The sequence below is a fragment of the Gallinula chloropus genome (genome assembly GCF_964237585.1).
Source record: "Gallinula chloropus genome assembly, chromosome: 2".
In the NCBI taxonomy this organism is placed as follows: Eukaryota; Metazoa; Chordata; class Aves; order Gruiformes; family Rallidae; genus Gallinula; species Gallinula chloropus.
Genome location: NC_140086.1, coordinates 25255168 through 25276197, shown reverse-complemented (window position 1 = coordinate 25276197; position 21030 = coordinate 25255168). Strand labels below are relative to the sequence as shown.

The 21030-nt window shown below is 40.0% G+C and overlaps 1 protein-coding gene across 3 annotated transcripts in view; it reads left to right on the top strand.

Moving 5' to 3' along the window:
* The window catches only part of PTDSS1 (phosphatidylserine synthase 1), a gene marked incomplete at its 5' end in the record, with an annotated part of 29840 nt that extends 10962 nt beyond the window's left edge, over positions 1–18878 (top strand). The window contains 9 exons of one of the 3 annotated variants that reach the window (XM_084280421.1): positions 3555–3713; positions 6269–6420; positions 8339–8480; positions 9417–9529; positions 11025–11090; positions 15185–15284; positions 16446–16514; positions 17039–17111; positions 18505–18878. In XM_084280421.1, coding sequence (XP_084136547.1) covers positions 3555–3713; positions 6269–6420; positions 8339–8480; positions 9417–9529; positions 11025–11090; positions 15185–15284; positions 16446–16514; positions 17039–17111; positions 18505–18614 — 984 coding nt within the window. In that variant the 3' untranslated portion in view covers positions 18615–18878. Of the gene's footprint in view, positions 1–3554; positions 3714–6268; positions 6421–8338; positions 8481–9416; positions 9530–11024; positions 11091–15184; positions 15285–16445; positions 16515–17038; positions 17133–18501 lie in introns of all 3 variants that reach the window. The other 2 variants (XM_084280420.1, XM_084280419.1) reach the window with 2 other exon arrangements.
* Between the last annotated feature and the right edge of the window lie 2152 nt (positions 18879–21030).

The following is a 21030-nucleotide window of genomic DNA, read 5'->3' as shown; positions in this document are numbered from 1 at the left end:
GTAGTTTTGTGTCCCTCTTATAGTGCGGTGCCCAAACCCGCGCTCAGTACTTGAGGTGAGGCCGCACCAGCACAGTGTAGAGTGGGACAATCACCTCCCTGGGCCAGCTGGCAATGCTGTGCTTGATGCACCCCAGGATGCAATTGGCCCTCCTGGCTGCCTGGGCACACTGCTGGCTCACGTTTAGCTCACTGTCAACTGAGGTCCCCAGATCCCTCTCAGCATGGCTGGCCTCCTGTGTCTGATCCCCCAGTCTGTATGTGCAGCCAGGGTTGCCCCTTCCCGGGTGCAGAATATGGCACTTGTCCTTGTTAAACTTCATGTTGGGTGATTGCCCAGCTCTGTAATTTGTCCAGGCCTCTCTGTAAGGCTTCTCCACCCTCAATGGAGTCAGCAGCTCTTCCCAATTTGGTGTCACCTGCAAATTTACTTAAAACACCTCTAGTCCTGTGTCCAGGTCATTTATGAAAATACTAAAAAGAACTGGACCTAAAATGGAACCCTGGGGAACCCCACTAGTGACTGGCTGCCAGCCAGATGTAACCCCATTCACTATGACCCTCTGGACCTGACCCTTCTGATTGCTCGCTTTGGTGTCACAATGCTGCAGTCAAAGAACTTTGGTCTTGCCTTATTGCTCTGAGTCACCATGCCTGGATGTTGAGTCACCATTCCTAGATGTATTTCAAAAAAAGGGTAGATCAGGTACTTAGGGATATGGTTTAGCATAGGACTGAACGGTTGGACTTGATGATCTTAAAGGTCTTTCCCAAGCTTGTGATTCTCTGAGCTTAGGACATGCCTGCATGATACTGAGTGTGTAGAAATACAGGTACAGCAGCTGCAGGGCTCTGCTGCCTTCTGGTCACCCTGCTGAGCACCCGTGCTGTTACCATTGGGAAATTACTTCCACAGACTGTGATTGGGAATGCCACGGAAAGCCAGGCTTGTTCTGCAGCTTACAAAGAGTTGTCAGTACAAAGAAGGTTCCCCTTCAGGTGCATGGGAGCTGAGGTGTAGTGAAAGGAAGCCTGGGAGAAGTATGTAAGGTATGTTGGGAAGCAGGGGGAAGAAGGCGTAAGTATTTGAGCACCAAGTGGAAGAGGGTTACTGCACGGACAGACAAGACTTGTCAGTTTAGTACTCTTCACTATTGCATCAAAGAACTGCCCACCACCTGAGCAGCATGTTTCCTTGCCCTTGGGTTTGTGTATTTGTGCACCGTAAGCACAGGTGCTGTTACCAGGCTCCATGCCTCAGGAGTAAAGAAATGATTATCTTAGCCAAATAGTGTCCCACTCTATGTGAACTACTGTGCAGCACCAGTCAGCAGTGGCTGCAAACTCCTGCCCTGGAGCTCTCAAGAGGGACTGGAAATCTTTATAGTGCAGTAAACTTACATTACTTGATCGATAGTGAGGGCTGCATACAGCTTCCTTACCTGGAAAACTGGGTGCTCAAGGTGTCACGACTCAGCAGCTCAGCAGTATGTGCTGTGCCGCCCCAGCACCCAGAACAGGGCTCTGGCTTTCTGTTCTGCAGGAGCCACACGTGTAGTAGTAGTGGTGAGGTGTGGGCAGCATGCTTTTGGGCAGGTGGGAGGACGCATTGCTAGGTGGAGCATAAGTATGGGGGCTAGTGATGTTGCTGAGCAACAAAAGGGAGCTGACACAAGGAGTCTGTTGGTAAGTCAGATTCACCTGGCACTCCTGTCATTTAAGTTAGAAATAAATAGAATTGAGTCAGTGGAGGACTAGTATTACTAACCAGCACAGATCCACAGTACAGCAGATTTCCTGACTAAAGCACTCAGCAAAATCTTGCTTTGTACTATTTTGTAATCCTGATACTGTCACTTAAAGCAGGAGTAATTTTAAAGTGTGACTATAATGAAGACTGCAACTTGGTGTCCTGCACAGGGCTGGCAGAAGTTGCTTGAATATAAACAGAAGTTCAATACATTTCACTGTATGAAATGAGATGGTCCCAGTACAAATAAAAAGCAAGACCAAGACAGAGCCCCGAAAAAAGCTTTTCTGGAGTAACCTCATTGTGTTCACTCCTCATAGAATTTCAGATATCATGGTGTAGCTAGGAGCCTGCACCTTCCTCTGTGTAATGGGTACTTGTGCTTTTGTTAGGAAATGAAACACAGTGGCTATAAGGCTTTGTGGGTGTGTAGATCATGGCTAAAATGACTTCAACTCAGAGATTTGACATTTATACCTGAATGTTTTTCTGGATATATGTATGAAGAGAGAGAAGCAGAAATGCAAAAGGAAGCTCTAATGTGTGTGGATTTGTCCACCATTCTGCCAGGCTGTTCCCTGTTGTACTGCTTTTGGGTATGTGCTCTGAAGCTACAGCTTTGCCATCCTGAGGACAGGTGGTGCATCCTTCTCTGACTTGCCAGCAGCATTGGCCTGTGTGAGAAGCAGTACTGTGCTTCCACTTCATGGACCACCAGCAGTAAGGGAGGGTGGGTTACTCACAGTTTTGTAGTGGGACTTAGCTGCCTTCTGATAGGGAGTGTGAGAGATTGGAGAAGTCTTTGAGTGAAATTATACGTTCTTCTCTTTATGGAGACCAGGATTTAAATCTTTCTCTGCCATCCCCTTTTCAGCTTGACCATGGTTACTTGCGCAGGATTAGCAGTAGCTCTGGCCCATAAGAGAATCGTTTCTTAATTCAACAGCCCTGAGCAGTGCTGTGTTGTCACCTGCAGGTGGCAATGTATATTTTAGGAGGGAGTTTTTTTAAAATGTGTGTTTCCAGTTGGAAATAGTTTAGTTTGTGCTCAGTGAGGAGAGAGAACCCCACAGATCCAGCCTCTGATTTACTTTTTTTTAACTGGGCAGTGATTTCTAGCACTTGCTGTACGATGTTATGAAGACATTTCCCTTATTCTCGAGGACTAGAATACTCATTCATATTCTCAAGGAATCTGCTACTCATCCTGTGGCAGAACAGTTGCAAGTTTCCTGTGATATTTTTCTTTCCCTTTAGCCCTGTGACTGAACTTTCTCAATACAGATGTGTTTCTGGGAAGTTATTTTGGTGATAAAAACAAGGCACAAAAGCTATTCAAATGAACATCGAAATGAGTAACACATCACAAATGGATGAGGATTAGCTACTGATGAGCCACATCTGAACACCAGACAGCATAAAAATTGGGAAAGGTAGTTACTTCAAATCAAGACCCCAAAGAAAAGCAAATAACTATTTTCTGGAGTATTGTTTACTGGTTTTATTATTACTGGTTTTATTGCTCCTGCTGTTCCTCTGTCACAGAAGAAATGCATGCTCCTTCAAGAACGAAGGTTTATTCTATCTCTTTAAATGCGAGCTGTGCTTCAATGATGCTGTCTTAATACTGAAAGTTTTCCTGCAGAATTTAGAAGGACAAAAAGCAAAAGAATGCTTATTTTTATATCTTTATAATTTCAGGCTTGTTACATTGGATAGAAAGAAGTTTCTTCATTCTGGTGATTCTGAAGTTGCCTGTTCATTGAGACTTCTTGTTGGGTCTGTTTTTTCTTTTTCACTAACAGGAGTATGCTGTGAACTGTCATGTTATCACCTGGGAGAGAATCCTCAGCCACTTTGATATATTTGCCTTTGGGCATTTCTGGGGCTGGGCAATGAAGGCTTTGCTGATCCGCAGCTATGGGCTGTGCTGGACTATTAGCATCACCTGGGAGCTCACTGAGGTAGCCCCCCTGTTTATATTAATTAAGCAAATGTATGAGACTTGATTTGTTCTTGGATGGGATGTGTGGATGTTACTAGAAAGACGATTCACTAATTCTCGGTATAGATTTACATTTTAAGCTTTATAAACCAGATGCTGAACAATTGGTGCAGTTGAGTTAGTGGACAACAGCAGGCAGGGGTTTCAGAGAGAAGTCTAGGCAGCCTGTTGGTGCCATTCATACTTTGTTTTTATGCTGTTATGGAAGTCAACACTTGTGCTACTTCAGATGTTGACTGATATTCCTTGGTACAGAGCAATTATTCTCCTTTTCCACCTTGCAGTATCTGAGATCTACTGGCATAATTCCCTTACCCCAAATACAACAGTAATACACATTGTGTACAGTACAGTGAAATGGAGTTGAGGGATCCCTGAGGAAGGTGTGACGATCCATGAGGAGAACTCTGTATGGAAAGCCAAGACACCATTAGGTGTGTTTTCTGTCATGAGGCCTGAATGCTTGGCCCTTTATCTGTTAAACCAGAGCTCACAAGCCTAGGTTTTTTTGTTGCTTAACTATACTTGGATCTAAGCTAATTCACATGCAGTGTAGTCCCCTGCACCATGGTTTGGAGGATCACTGACTTATTTTTGCTATCCTGCTTTACCACAGTTCTCCTAATCACATGTTTATGGCATTTGACCATTGGCTTTTAAAATCCTGGTTTGGATTAAAAATAAAGGATACTTGACTTGATTCAGTAAGTTGGCTGTTGCTTGAACTGCTGGTCCTTATTGTTAGATCAGTTTCAAGAATTCAAGCTGGTTAATTGCTACTTTAAATATTTTCATTTGCATGTTACCTAGAACTTGATTAGTAGAATACATATCACCTAAGATCCAAGGATACATTTCTGTAAGAGAGCTTAATTTCATCATATTTGGACAATTGAGAGAGAGAAAAAAGTATTACCTTTTTTTTATCAGCTTCTGGGACAGCATAATCTAACATGCCACACTAAAAATACCAAAGTATAGATGTAAACACCTGAATTTAGTCTGTAAAATCATAGTTTTCTGTAGAGCTTGCTTTCTTGAGAATGCTTGGCTCATCTGACTAGGCATTTAAAGTTCTGAAACAGGTAAGAGTTTAGTTGCCTAAAATTAAATTTCTGGTCTTGAAAATGCTGGTGCAGTGAGTTCCTTTTCAAAGCCTGGTTTTGTTCTGTGGCAGTGAGGGATAGGTTGTTTTCTGAGGTAAGATTGAGGCTTCACAAGTATCCATCCACAGAAAACAGCTTTGCTAGTTATTGTACTCACTTTTTCCCCCTGGAAAAGAAGTAACTTGGATTTGTTTCACGTGCACCCTTATCGTTCAGCTGATCATCACACAACCACCATCTTCAATTTGATACCGCATGGGGTGTCTAGTATTCCGTGTTGTTGAAAGGCAGATTATTGGAACAGACAATGTGTTGGGTAAGGTTCAATATATAGAGAGGTTATCACCACTCAAATGGACTTTTAATGAATTAGTTAATTCAGGAAAGTCATTAGAAACCTACAGAAGTTATCAGGGCAGTTACATAGGGACTTAGCTGTGCATCTCCTATTAGCATTAATGGATTTCAGCTGGCTCCCTGTTCTGAAATGGGACACTTGGCTCGTGCTCCTTACTCTTGGATTAAACTTGGGAGGCAGGCAGACCTTGGTTCCTTCTTCAGAGTAAAAAGCTAGCACCTTAGAGATGGCCTGGCTGACGCCTCCACTCTGGTTTGTGCTGCCTTACTATTCCTAATTTCTGGCATTTTTGGATTATTGCAGATGGAGACTCATAGCCTAGTGCCCCTTTCAGGTTAAATCAATTTAAAACATGGAAGGGAAAACATTGCAGGCTAATGAGCAGCGCTGTGTAGCTTGGGTCCTGAAGAGAAATGCAGATTTTCTTTTTGACTGGTTGAAATTCCCATAGCCTTGTCAAAGACCCTCAAGTTGCTTTGATAAACTTTTGCATGAGTTGTTAAAGGAACTGTCATTGTTGGTATTGGTCACTGTAATTTATTATAAATGGATCAGTATTCATTCTTGCTGTGCACAGAAAATGTTCTTATTCCTTTTCCCATACCTGTTTTCTCAGTGTTTTATTTATAGATCTGTTAATAAAAGGTACTCTATTACAAAATCTTCCACAAACACAGTGTATGTACAGTAACTGACAAAAATTATATTGTTGTTTTGGTTTTGGGTGGGGTTTTTTTTGGGGGTAAGAATATCCTTTAGTTTGCTATGTGTTTTGTAAAGTATCTCCTCCAAGAACTGCGTGGTTATCCTTACAGACAGCATAGCCCCAACAGGGAGCTGTGAGAAAGAAACCTCTGACGTGTTGTGCTGTTCTACCCAAGGCCTTCTGCAGTTAGCAGAAGGATGCCCATCGAATCTCAGGGGTTGTAGCTCATGTCCTTGGAGTGTGACATGTACTGGAAAGCTGATTTTTGGATGTTTGCTTAAAAAGTGTGTTTACATGAATTCTGTGCTGTTGCTTACCCAGAATGTTTTTGCTGTATTCTGTAGCTCTTCTTCATGCACCTTCTGCCTAATTTTGCTGAATGCTGGTGGGATCAAGTCATTTTGGACATCCTGCTTTGTAACGGGGGTGGCATCTGGTTGGGCATGGTAGTTTGTCGTTTCTTGGAGATGAGGACCTATCACTGGGCAAGCTTCAAGTAGGTCCAAATTAAAGCTTGATAAACATTATATTTGATGTTATAATACTAAATTAATTTCCTTGGGACATAGACCTCCTTCTTCGCATATGTAAAATGCATGTAGTATAGAAATAGCATGCAGTCTGTATGTGCTAACAACACTGTAAATTCAGTTTCAATGTTTAAGTCCATCTCACAGCAATGCTACCATACAGCATGTATTTGTAAGTAGGACTGTGTGTATATGGTTTTCCTTCGCAGTCTGAGTTCCAAGCATTGATACCAAACAGCAATATAAAGTAGTGAAGCTATTTGCATTTTCAGTTTATTTTGTCTAAGTAAAACTTTGAAGAAGGCAGTGAACAAAATGAATTGTAGTTGTTTTCTCATTACACGGTGTTTTTGCAGGTGGATTTGAGCTCACCTTGCTGAGGCATTAGTGTGGCTGTCTATCAGCTCTAGTTGTAATTGCAGAAGAGGAATCAGGCTGATTGTACCTGTGCAGTTAATTGCCTTACCCCACGGCTGAGCCTCTAAAATAAATGCAAATTAAAATAGTGTTTGTAGTATAAAAGGGCAACAGCTTACGTTCTAGTAAGTGTCAGTTCCTAGTTGTCCTGGTATGGTTTCTTCATCGGTTTTTTTTGCCCCTCTCCTGCCTTCTTCCCTGCCAGTTGGTGGCAGGCATGGTTATCTGCACATTGCCAATGGTATGGATGAAACAGGATGGAATGCTAGAGGATGTTGCCTTGACAGATGAAAGAGGAGCTCAAATCTGGAATTCTAAATTTGTACCCCTACGTGAACTTCTGTACTGTTTTCTTTCTTCACAAATTTGTCAGTGGCTTGGAGAATCCCATCCAGCTTTTAGTCTCAATTCAATTTTCCCACATTCTAGTTCAGGAAGAATAATGAACATTACAGAGTTGATGGTCCCTCTCTTTATAGGGAGTTTATTATCTGTGTCACGACTAGTCTTTACTGTCTTTGTGGTATATTTTTTCCTCATATTCTTTTTGGACCCTTAACATTAAGGTGAGCTGCATAGAATGAGAAGCTTTTGCTTGTGTCTTTTGTTTCCTTTTTTCATTGAATAGGCATACATCTTCAAGATTAGAAGGTTCACCCTAACCTATGATGCCACAAGCCTAAAAGAATAGAAGTATCAGAAATAGCAAATTTGAATCTCCTTTTTTGTCCAGAAGGCCAGAGAAATAACAGGGTGAAAACTGACTCCTGGCCCTTCAGGAAAGGAAACTGAGTTTTTCTTAGATACCCTGTCCTTTGGATTCTGGTCCTTTTCTGAATTAATTACCAAAAGCAAGGGCCAGTAACACATCTGTGAGATGTTACATCCCCTTTTGAAAGGGAGTTTAAAAGCCTTCTAGCTTTTACTGGTGTTACCACATGTCTCCAGAAGATTGACATGCATGTAAGAACAGTAGGGGCTGTGTGTGCTGGAAGGGCAGTATTTTCAAACCTGTGGAGCCAGCCCCTTACACAGTTAATGAATAATAAATAGGACAGATTCTTGAAGTCAGTGAGCTCTAGAGCATGAGATCTTTGGAAAAAGAGCAGTCACACCATAGACTAGAAAGAAATATCCTCTAGATTTTCTAAGGGGGTTGCAAAATTGCAATTCTTGCTTCTTTCCTTCATGGAGAGAATGATAGATATATTTTGTCATTAGTTACTGACTGAGGTTAGAGGAAGGTGGGCTTTCGTAGCAGAATGAACCCTGAATTAACTGTTTAATACATTATTAATTCACCCTTTTCTGTTACACAGTTGTGTCTGTGAAGAGCTTTGCTCTCCATCAAAAAAGTGTGATTGTTCTGAAACATCAGTAACGTGGCTATTACTTCTTTCTTTTTTTCTCTTCTTTTTCCCCACTTGCATATTCCTTGCATTTACTGCAGCCATTCTGTTTTCCTAGGGACATTCACACGACCACAGGGAAAATCAAAAGAGCTGTATTACAGTTCACCCCAGCCAGCTGGACCTATGTCCGCTGGTTTGACCCAAAGTCTTCATTTCAAAGAGTGGCTGGAATCTACCTTTTCATGATCATTTGGCAGGTAAGAAGTAAGTTCTGTGAAATCAAAGCTGCCATCAGCTCAGTTACTTATTGGCTGTGTTTGTCTGGAAGATATTCTAATGCAATGTATGTCTGTGAAACACACAGTTAAATGAATTGATAATACAGAGTTGGTGAGGGCATTGTTCATGGGAGTTACACGATCGCTCAGGAGTGTAATTACAGAATCTGTGGAAAACCCAAATGTTACAGATTGCTGGCTATCAGATTGCTCTTTGCAGTTGATACAGTTAAAAAAAAACCTACTAGAAAGTGATGTTAAGGGTGGGTTTTTGGTTTGGTTTGGTTTTGGTTTTGCCGTGGGGGGATTTTGCGTGTTTGTTTGTTTTAGGGGGTTTTTTGGTTGGTTTTTTTGCTTTTCTTTCTTTCCCATTGACTGTTGGATGTATCACTGATACAACTGAATTCTGACCTTGATCCAGGAAGACTCCATAACATTTCTCAACAACTCTGGTTACTTAATTATGCAAATACTATCAGGCTTCATGAAAACTTTTAATTTTTAAAATGTTTTTAATTTGCTGAAATTGCTGAATTTGCTGGAAAACCAGAAGTATTTGAGAGAATTTTTTTTAAAAATACAATTTCTTCTTCTCCTCTACCAAACTTAACACAGTCCTGATTTAAGATATGAAAGTTACCAGAATATGTCTGCAGTGTGAATTAGTGTCTTGTCCCTTAATGGATTTCTTTTATAGAGGTGGATAGGGGAGAATTCTTTGTCATACTAGTATATTCCTTTCTTGTCCTAGAGTGGGAATCTTAGACTCTAAATCCTCAGTCTAACCAGCAGGATAATACTAGAGCGCAGTTTTCCTTCCATGCTTTAGTTCCCACATTAATCTTTGCACATTTTCTGTAGTAACTAATTAAGAGTTACATAAGTTGAAGACTATTAACTATTTTTTTTTTTTAGCTGACTGAATTGAACACGTTCTTTTTGAAGCATATCTTTGTGTTCCAAGCAAGCCACCCTTTAAGCTGGGGGAGAATTCTCTTCATAGGAATCATTACAGCACCCACTGTAAGGTAATTTTGTTGCCATGGGTTTTTTTTTTTTTCTTAAGTTTATAGAAGCTTGACTAGGAACCCAAGAACTGCATTTAGTTTGTGAATAAGTACAGCACATGTCAAGAAATTTGGTTTTGCCACCATGAAAAGCAAAACAATCAACTTTCAATAAAATGTGTTTTTTTGCCAAATAAGGTAAAATGTATATAAACATCTGTTTCCATAGGGATGCAGAACCAGTCTGTTCCATCTTCTGTTTATATAGCATCTGCCTGTATTTGAGTTGCTGCATATGTTCTCCTTGAGGACTGCAAGTGAATGTATCCTAGTTGATGAGTCAGATGCTCGCAGAAGTGTAGAGGAGGGAAAACAGAGCTGTTCAATTTTCTTAGTTTCTTATTCTCTTTGTCTGCAGGACATATTGGCATGTTATCAGAAAAGGTAGAGCATCCCCATAGACTGAGCAACAGAACAGTGTGTATGCAGTGTTAGCAGTTGTGTAGAAATGTTAACCTGCTTCTAGTCATGCACACTACTTTGGCTTGTTAGCAGAGCCCCTTTAATTTATTTTTTCCTGTAACAGAGCTGGAGGTAGACAGGGTGCACCCAGTTTTGAAGTTAGAGGCAGGGAGTTTCCCATTTGTAAGTAAAGTGAGTAACCTTGGACAGTTTAATGGCAACCATGCATTGGTTTATTCTTAAAATACAACTGGTAATATCTCAAGTTATGTTCAGTGATTTCACACTGTTAAATCACCTTAGACATCCTACAAGTTTCTGTATAGGTGAGGTTTCAGGTGTTTTTCAGGCAGTTGCCTGAAGTTGTAGAAGTCTTTATTCTTAAACAATCCTTGTATTTTTTTTTTTATTATTATCACTTGTCTTCCTCATCTGTCACTGCAAATCAGAGTGTAAAGGAACTTTAGTCCCACTTCTTTGGAATTCCTCTCTCTAAATCCTCAAAATTTAGTGCACATACAACAGAGCAGAGTGGTCTCCAGGCTGTTTTCAAAATAGTGAGGAATTCTACTCTGTTCTTCAGATGAAAATGTTATCAGTGGTTAGAGCACTCAGTCTGGGTATGGGATAGCCAGGTTCAGTTTCTGTCAAAATTCAAATCTACATCTCAAGAATGTAAATAAATTAAACACACCAACTGTTGAAAAAGCAGAGTATTCTTTAATTCTTTTGAAGCTGCTGTACTTTGTCAAAAAGAACTGGAGATTCATTGGAGAGACAAATGTGTAGCTTTGTTAGTCTACTAGTTTGGGTACTTTCCCAGTCCTTGCTCTCAGGATTGTTTTAGTGTTGTTTCAAGCTATTCGATCTATGTGATAATCTGCCCTACTAGAATTGAAGCCATCTGGTAGACATCCAGCATGATTGCTTGCAAGTTCAACTATCAGCACTTCATTTTCAGTATAGATACATTTGTAACACAAACTCATTTTCTAAATATAAATATTCTGAGAACTTCCAGTTCACTGAAGAATTTCTTTGTTTCCCTTCACAGGCAGTACTATGCCTACCTCACAGACACGCAGTGCAAGAGGGTGGGAACTCAGTGCTGGGTGTTCGGGTAAGTGTTGTTGCTGCATTCTGGAAGCAAGTGTTAAGTAGGAGACCAGCATGGGAACAGTCTTTGCATGAAGTCAATCTTTCTCCTTTGTTGTTTTTAGTGTAAAGAACAGTCTGTAGATATGGGGTTTTTTTTAAGTTCAGAGGAAAAGAAGGATCTGGCTTTGGAGATAGAACATGGGAAGTAATGGAACGACCAAGGAGGGGAACAGAAGGAAAAACTAAAAACTACTTGGTAAAGCTAGGCTCCTTCCATGTAACATTGGCTACTGCCCATATTCTCAATCAGGGGAGAAGGGTAAAATTTTTTGTCTCTACGGCTTCTCTGTCATGAGAGCAATGTTACCTGGCCATCCCAGTGAGCACTGGTGCTGTCAGGGGAATCACAGCAGAAGACAGTGAAACACATCGTGATTATTGACCTTTTCTATTATCTTCTCAAAGAGAACATGCTATGAACACATTTACCTTAGCTGTGATCTCTTCCAACCTAGCTCTTGGAGGAGACCTTTAAATGGAGACTTTGCATGATTGCTTCTGGTGAGAACTTCCTTCACTAGATGTTTTGACTGAAATGTACTGTTCAGGAGACCAGAAGCATAGCTATTGTAGTGCCATAAAAGCTGCTTGTAAATAAGCAGTGTAGTAGTGTCCCTTTTGATTTATGATTTGGAAACATACAAATGAGAAAACATAAAAGACCCTAAATCGTGTATTTTTATTCAAGAAGCTAACTTCTGATGGCAGTGATTTTAAATAAAAAGAGCCATTTAATTTGTCAATATTAGTATGTCTTATTTCCAGGATTGTCTGAATCAGTTTTGTGTTTAATGGAAGAATCTTTAGTTTCAAATTGGAATAGCATTTTGATGAGTGATAAAATACTCAAGTCTAAATTAGAGACAGTTCTCTGTCAAACATACTTTCTGTTAGTCTCAGGGATGTTACAGAGTTTTAGGAACAGTGCTCCTGGTGCATTACACTGCTTTGTCAGCATTTAGTTGAGATGAGAGCAGAGCATACTGCTATGTAATTAAAGTGATTTCTACTCTTGTTTTGGATGTACCCTGGAGAACATGACACGTGTCTCTGTGGATTTGGTTGGGCTTAAATAATCACCTTTCACTGACTTACACCTTCCTGGATGGATCTATTACTGTCTTCAACTCCCGACTGTAACATCCAATGGACATACAAAAGGCAGTAGCTCTGTTCTTCTTCAGTTTTATTGGTTTTGAGTAGGAGTTGACAATATTTCCTGTCAGCAGAAGCCTCCTTGCCTAAGGAGGATCCCAGTCCTCGAAACATGCATTACGCTTCCTGAAGAGAGGCTGTAACATGTGCAACCCTTAAAGGCACTGGATTTTTTGATGATCATGGCACTGTAGCCTGTCTTCCTGGGTTTGGTATGGATGGTACTTCAGTGCTGAAGATAAATAACTAATCACATAATTAATATCATCACCTAATTTAAAATTAGGATCAAGTAACCTTGCTCTATGCATAAGCATCTTGGTAGTTTCAGATGAACTGTGTGGATCTGTGTTGGTATTTTAGAGATAAGCATTTGAATATAGACGTGTTACTGAAATCTGTACTTAAGTGATTTAGGAATTGAGGTGCTTATATATAAAGAATTTCTGAGAACTATAAATGGCAATTTAAGAGTCTGAAAGAAGACACATTTTAAATACTTTAATGAATTTGGGGGAAGAATTTTAAAGTTCTGCCTTATGAAGAGAAACAAACCTCTCTGTTTTGTCCAAAAGAGAGAATGTAAACATAGCCTTTTGCAAGCTGAAGGGAAATATGATGCTAAATGTTTGCTTTCTGGCTCTGAAAGCTTGTTAAGGATTGAAGCAGCCTCAACCTCTGTTCAAAGCTCTCACTGAACACTTTAGTGTAATACATGTCAGGAAATAGAATCTCAAAAACTTCTTTATGATCTCGTAAGAAGAACTGAAACATAATATTCATCTACAGTCTGATATAATCGTGGGAAATGTGCATGGAATAAGTATTCAACTTGATACTGTTTGCTTCTGTAATCTAGAAAAACCAGAGCAACACTAGGAGTTCCTGTTTGTTGGAAAAGCATCACTCTTCAGTAATTTAACTATCCAGAACACAGTTTCTGCAGTAATTAAATGCAAGTATATAGGATATTCCTATCTGTAGTGACCAAGACAGACTTCTAAAGGCACAGATGGAATTTGCAACAGCATAGTCATGGATACAGTTAAAACCAGTGCCTTGTATTAAGGTGAAACTGTATTCTCTGCAACTTGACATACGCTGTAGTATCACTTTCAGCAGATAGACAGTAAGTGATGTAAGGCATGAACAAGGCCAGAGCAACAGGTCTGCAGGAAATCGCACCATTTTAGTTATGATGAAGCCTTTCAAAAAGGAGTATTTGTTAGGATGTTGCAAGACCATTTAGGTTGAATGAAATGTCTTTAGTTCTGTGGAGTGTTCTCACCACCCTTCAGTAGGACACTTGTTAGCGTTCTTCCATCTTTTGATTTACCAGCACTTTAAGTGTAATAGCTGTCCTGTTGTACAATGTGCTTAACCCAAGTATTCTTGACAAGAATAATGGAAAGAACATATAAATGCAGCACAAGCAGCTGTATCATTTTGAGTCCTTGTTGAAAATAGCGTGTTGTTTTGTTTATACCTTTGAGTATGTGTGTTTGTTTCCTGATGGTGGTCTTGCTGTTCCCACTGCAGTTGTTCAGCTTAACTATTTTTTTTTCCAGTCTGCAGCTGGATGAGTAAGAATATAAAATGAAGAAAGAAAAATAGTTGCTGGCCCAACAGAGTAGCACTGCTCTCCATTTTTTATGAACATGTACCTTATTAACTTGTAGTATTGGTCAATTAGGTATTAATTCCCCGATTCTGAGTTTTGGCCCCACTCATCACACTGCAAGCTACAGTAGATGCTACAGAGAAAGCTGTGATTTATTATTTGCACCAGGGCCGGCTCTGTAATACTGGTAGCTACGTTTTGTACACATCTTTCCTCTCTCTTTCATGGAGGGAGATGGGTCCTGTCTGCCAGGCACTAGGGCTAGTTTTTGGCAGCTGCCTGTTTGTGGGGAGTGCTGGCACACTTATTTGAGGAGTGTGTTCATGTACAAACTCTAAGTCACTATTTAACCAGTTAAGTATTAAACTTTTATATATTTAATAGTACTTCGTGATTTGCTTCAGCTTGGAGTCAATTTTCTATATTTTTGCTACACCAGTCATATTTCCATGCCTGTACTTGTTTTTTTTAAACAAAAGAAAGTAATTTTGTATCCAAATTAAATATTTCCATGGCAAATGGTGGAAGCATTGGATTCATAACCCCTTGTTCCCCACCAAGTGGTGACCAAGTCTCCATAGCTTTAAGCCTGAAAAGTTGTAAACATCTGGAAATGGGAAGAGAGCTGGAGACACTTGTTTTGGTTCTTGTAATGCCAGTGAGGGAAGTGACTACTGCTAATTTTCCTTTCACATTTCTCTCCCTAATCCTCTGTTACTGTAGTATGCACCTGGGTTTACACATAAACCAAAACAAACGTGTGGATTCTGGCTGAATTTGAAATGCTGTTTCACGTTAATTTTCTCATTACAATCCATCTGAAGCAAGCAGAGTAGCCTGTTTAGAATTGTAATAAATCTACTTACAGTAGAGAAACACTCAAAGCACAGTTTTAGTTCACCCAACAGAGAGGCTATTGGTTGTTCAGCATGGAAAAGAAATTTATAACTGATGAGGGCTGGGCACAATGGCAGATATGAAGAGAAATTCTCTGCTATTGGCACACGCTTGTTCCTGGAACAAGCAGAGGCTTGCGGGATTGTGAGCTGCCAGTCGGTGGCTGCTTGTGCACTGCTTATGCTGAGGAAAAGTATAAAAAGAAAAATGGATTTCCCAAAGAATTGTAGCTGATAGTGGTGTTGAGGAGGTGAGTGCTCACCAGAGAGTAGTGCTTGTTTAGAGCTGCCAGTGTGGGGTCTGGGTTGTGAGCTTGTGAGTTAAATCCTTAGTGTTTGTAACCACTTCCCCCCCCGTCCCTTCTCTCTCTCATTTACGCACAGGGTTATTGCTTTCCTTGAAGCCATCGTGTGCATAAAGTTTGGACAGGATCTTTTTTCCAAAACACAAATACTGTATGTTGTGTTCTGGCTTCTCTGTGTGGTAAGTGAGGTTTTGCATGTGAAACATAAAGCATGGCAAAAGCATTGAAAGTATCTGAATAACTTCCTCTCTGGACCATTGGCAGCAGGGGATCATTGTGTGGGAATGCTGCTAAGGAGCTTTGTGCACATCCTAGGAAAAGCAAATGCTAGATGGTTTAGATGGTCTTGCTGTACCCACTTTGAGGGGACTAGAATAGCTTTCTACTTATTTCTTGACATAGCAGATTATCACCACTGTACCAGTGCTTAACAGTGAAACAAACACTAGTTATAGGGTGCTTTATCTTTATGAAAGAAAAATGTCAGTTCAATTGAGGCTAATTTTGGTGCTTGCTAGAGTGCCCACTGGAAAGGAACAGGAGTTAATGAATAGCATTAATAAGCATGTTGTTTCACACTGAAGTCTTACAACTACATAAGCAACACTCCTTTATCAGGCAAATCATTCTCACTCAGCCTGTAACTTTCTGTACTTCAGTACGATTGCTGCAAATACAGCATGAAATGCCCATTTTGTTACAATAAATGGATGTTTGTCTTGCCAGGCTTGTAACTCCAATGCCAAGCACATTTTTAATGGTCAATGAAAAATAAGACATTTATAATGGACTGACAGATAAATACTTCTCCCTTGTAGTTGGGAACATGGTTTGAACAGGTGATAGGGAGTCAGAATTTATTGTTCTCTTATTTAGCATGTCACTCATTAATGAAATTTCAGAGGAGAAAAGTATTGCATTGCTCTCTGGATCAGAGCACCACAAAACCAAACATGTAACCCAGCCTTAAGTGTGAGGCAGGGAGGAGGAGAATTTGCTTTTCTCTCAGACTGGTTCCTGATAATGCACCTACAAAGGCAGTTTGTAGGTACTTGTATGTTGACTGTACCGGGTGAGGACAAAATCCACGCTGAGGGAGTATGGTGTGTGTATGTGGGTGATCTGTGTTTGTTCTCATGCTCCCATCGAGACCTGGTCTGCATACCCTATGGTGACAGAATGTGTGTGTACCTTGAAGTTGATGCACGAGTCTTACTCATCCTGACAAAAGATGCAGAGAGAAACAGAGCATGGAAGTCTCTGGGACCTTGAACCAGCCAAGGAATTTGGAAAATGTTTTATGGATTATTTTTTTCTTTTTCTTTTTCTCCCTTGTTTAGGCCGTTACAACTTTCCTGTGCCTGTATGGTATGGTTTGGTATGCTGAATACTACGGCCACCAAGAAAAGGTACTTTACTAGGCAGCCCGTTTCTGTTTTACACCAGAGTTAAAACTGCAGAGCTCTCCTACCTATTAGAATTCTTTACCAGAGCTAGTGTAAGTGGGGATGAGGGGGGATGGTCCAAAGGCTAACTGAAGTCAATAGAAAGAGCTCTGAATTCAGCAGGCCTTGGACAGGTCCCAAATTACGCTGTGGTTTCTAAAGAATGCTGTCTTAGTTACTCAAAATGAGACTGTAATTTTAGCAAAGCATTCAGGGATGAATGGTTAGCTAATGTTCCCATTGTACAGGTGCAATGCTAGGGGAATATTAAGAGTATTTGGTTACACAACAGATCACATGGCAAGTGGTGAGTTCTTATTGTATCACCTACTTGTACCTTCTAACTGTGAAGGGAGAAGTCCTAAGTACCGACTGAATGTTTTATGAGGACTTCTGCCACAGTTTAAATTTACAAGCCTAATTGCAAACAGAAGTGATGATGACAAGAACCACCAGCATCCCAATGATGTGTCCTTCTTTTTTTACAGAGCTTATCAGAAAGTGAATCAGACAGCCCTTACAGTTCAGATGCTTCCTGGCTTCATTCTAAGTTCAGTAGAGGTATTGGCACTTTTGCATCTCGTTTTTCAAAGTGGTAGCATTATGGGTCAGTACTAGGAAATGAGGCTTCAGAAACTTGCCTGGGATACAACTGGACTTATTTAAACACCCCTGCAGGAGCTATACAGATAAATCACGTGCAAAGCTATTTTACTTTACTCCACTCCCTGCCCCCCCCCCCCTTTTTTTTTTCTTTTAACTCTTGGAGATGTATTTATTTTTTTTAATGAAGCAACTGAATTTTTCTGCCACTATTCCAGGCCATTCTTGTAGGTTTAGAGCGTTACATATTTCATAACTCCTGCAGACAGGTTTTTCTCTCTGAAAATTGCACGTTTGATTTAAAACATATGAATGGGAATTGTGTTTATTCCTGCTTGTTAAGAAACAGCCAAGAATGTGCCCTGGAGCTTGTGTTCTTACTGAGCTTGCCTAGTTAATGCAGTGCTGATGGTCATAAACAGCTTTCTCTGTCCCTAAGCAAAAGCAGTGGCTTGTTTTCCCTACACTAGAGGTCAGTTATGTTACCTGCCTCTTCCATTAACTCCTTAGTGTGGTCTTCTGGAACAAATGTTGAGATTCACACCTGGAAGTTCTCTCTGTCAGAGTTTATGCTCCAGGTGTTTGTATCATTTAAAATATTTCTTATTTGGCATATGCTTGAAAAGCACCTACGGCAGAGCTGCTTTATGCTCCATAGATTATTTTTATGGTTGCTGATAGTAATTTATTCTCAGTTGAGTAAATTTATGAGTTTTATATTTTGGTGAAAAATTGCTTGCACTCAAAATGATTTTTCCATTTATATATGTCTGAGAAATCTGGCCAAGGAAATGTCTCTGACACTCATTACTTCATTAATTAGAAACCTCAGCATCTCTCATGTTTTGTTCTTAAAGTCTGGTTTCAGTCCCTGTTGTGTGTCTCTGCTTTCTCAGGGTCAGACATGGTCTGTTATATGAAAGACTGAAAACAAGAACTGTGCTCTTACAAGGATCTGTGATCTCGCTTCCACAGTTCTTAGTTTCTGGTAGTAATACCTATCAGGAATAAAGATTTGGAGGTTTAATTATTGATGTAATTGAAAATGGAGAATGTTTCACCACTATATTTTACTACAGCGAGCTTCTGAATTTTTTTGAGAATGAGGAATTTTACAGAAGTCTCAAGAATTGGTTTGGTGTTCTGTTGGGTTTTTTGGCGTGTGTTTTGGTTTTTTTGTTTAAAAGGCCACTAGATGGAGTACAAGTATTGACCAGTTTGTATTAGCTTGAAATAATCCATCCTGTAAACACTGTAGTTCTAGAAAGCTTTATTGTCTTTTAGACAAGACCTTGCCAATGCCAAATATATATAAACTAAAAAAAAAAAAAAAAAAATTGTATCTCAGCAGGTTGTGACAACAGTCCACCAAAACACTCAGTCAACAGTGAAAGCCATTCATCCAGGAGGAGGAATCGGCATTCCAAATCAAAAGTAACAAATGGGATCGGCAAGAAGTAAGAATGGTTTCTGAAGAGAATCCTACAGCGTGACCAGAGATGACAAAGAAAATCAGGCCTGGTTCTGAATTTCCAAAAGGAAGATTAATTTTTAAATTTAAAAGTTAAAAAAGGAGGTGTTGAAGAAAAGGATGGTCAAGATGGAGTCATCAGTGTAGTGCAAGCTATTGCCTGCTGACACTTGCCAGTCACTGATTTAAATCTAAATTCTTCAGCATGTGGCACCAAAAGCTAATGAAGAGTATGCTGGAAAGGAAACTTAATTTTGTCCTAGCAGGTACACCCTGTTTTGTGTTCAGGTGTTGGAAGTGCATTCTTAATATCTTCGTTGAGAACTTAAACACAAAGGTTAGCAAACTGATAATCAGTTGGCATAGTTGGTTGGGTTGTTTTGGTTTACTGTGTTTTTGTTGTTTTCTAAAAGACTACACAATCTTTTGACTAAAAGCCACTCTGCCCTTCTTTCTCAGTCTCACAACTAAACTTTCCTAACCACAGCCTGTAAGTATTTAACGTTTCCATACCTGTATCCAGCCGCTTGCTTTTATGTAAAGGCGCTTTAGACCTGGTGACAGTGTTTTACCGGAGAGGAAATGGGTCCAGGTTTCTTGTAGAGGGTGTCAAATCGACTGTCAAACATGGTTCTCTCTTTCTGCCTTCTCCTTCTGCTTGATAGATTGTTGCATACTCAACTTCTTCTAAGTATTTAAAATACTTATGTAAAAATCTGTTGCAAAGTAGAGGGCGGTGCCTTCTGCCCTCCGAAACAGATGTGATGTCATTTAGCTGTTTGTATGCCTTTACTACAGTGTGTTTTGCACCTTCAACTGCAAACATGTCACTTTCTCAGCCATGTCACATTGTGTACAGTGTTCCTTCTCACTCCTCTCTAATTTGCCTCTGCCTCAGCTGGAACTAGAAATCCCAGTGTCTTCAGCTAGTATCAGAAACTGCTTTGAAGGCTCTGTTGCCCTACTAAGCCTGGTGATAAGGCAGTTTTTTGCTGCAGTTGAGTTGCTTACTATTTCCATAAACATAATTATTTGTGAAGGCTTGCTGTAGTCTGTGGTGTCTGAGAGGCAGTGTGATACTACTGTGATACACCCCATTGCTTTGGTGTTTCCTATCACGCAGTCAGATACCCAACAGCAAAGTCACTCTTTCTTGTAGGGGTATTTTTGTGCATGGTGTTTTATGGAGGGTGTTCTGTGGTTTGGTTATTTTTTTCCAAAGATGTATTAATTCTGACATCTAGACAAGCGGATCATTTTCCAGCAGTGAAAATAAGGGTTAGTCAAGAAGTAAACAGTCATGAACAATCAGTTCCTGTATTAAATTATTAAAATGTTTTTGTGCCAATTTAGATTTTGGGATTCATGGGGTTCAGAGAGGCTGAACTAAGCAAGGCTAAGTAATACCCATTAGTCACTTAGTCTTCAGAAGAAAATGGGATTTCCTTTTTCTGTGAATAATGTTAGTGACTTGCCACAGACTAAGTACTGAAAAAAATGCAGCAGAGACTTTAAACTAATGTATGATACTGTAAATAGGAAAAAGTATCCTGTGTAACCCATTAATTCCTGTGTGCCACAGATGAACAGTGTTCTCAATGCACTTAAGTGTTGCTGCTGAACTCCTCAGAGGCCCTTCATTTCCCACCCCCTTTACAATCAAACCTAAAGTGTACAATTTGGGAAGTAACATAGTAGAAGCTGCTATGTCATCATTGTTAAAGTGATGTTAATGCTACACAAGAAGAAAAAACATTAGGAAGGCTTTCCTACAACTAATTGATTTTCACTCACACTATAGCAATTACATGTATTGCCTCCTTATTCGTAATGTACTACACATTGAAGAATGTATTTGTAGATTTTTTTTGGATACTCAGACTTGTTACTTTTTTATTTTCTTCATTAATAACTCGGTCTGCATAAGACTGAAGAATGGCATTGTGAATTTTCTATCGATTCAATACCAAAGCAAGAGGTTGGAAGTCTAATGGCTTAGATATCTTAAGTACTGTGGTTTTCAAAGGTGGGAGCCTGTTTTGTACTTGCGAGGTGTATGCACACTAACTGTGTACACAGAGCTTACATGTGTGAGCAGATGCTGAAGTACAATATCTACTTGCCTGTAGCGACAGGGACACATTTTGTAAATGCAGACCTGGTGCTCACGCTGCTGAACTGCACCCTAAAAATACTGAAAAGGCAAATACTAAGTGTCATCTTGTGGAAGCTGACTTCTGTATGCTATTACCACAGCTTGGCCTTGAAGAAATGTTGTTTGACAACACCTTTAAAAATATTGACTTTAAATTTTTGTGTGTGTTTGGGTTGGATTTTTTGTTGTTGTTTTGGTTGGGGGTTTTTTTGGTCGTTGGGTTTGGTGTTTTTTTCACTACTTTCAGATGG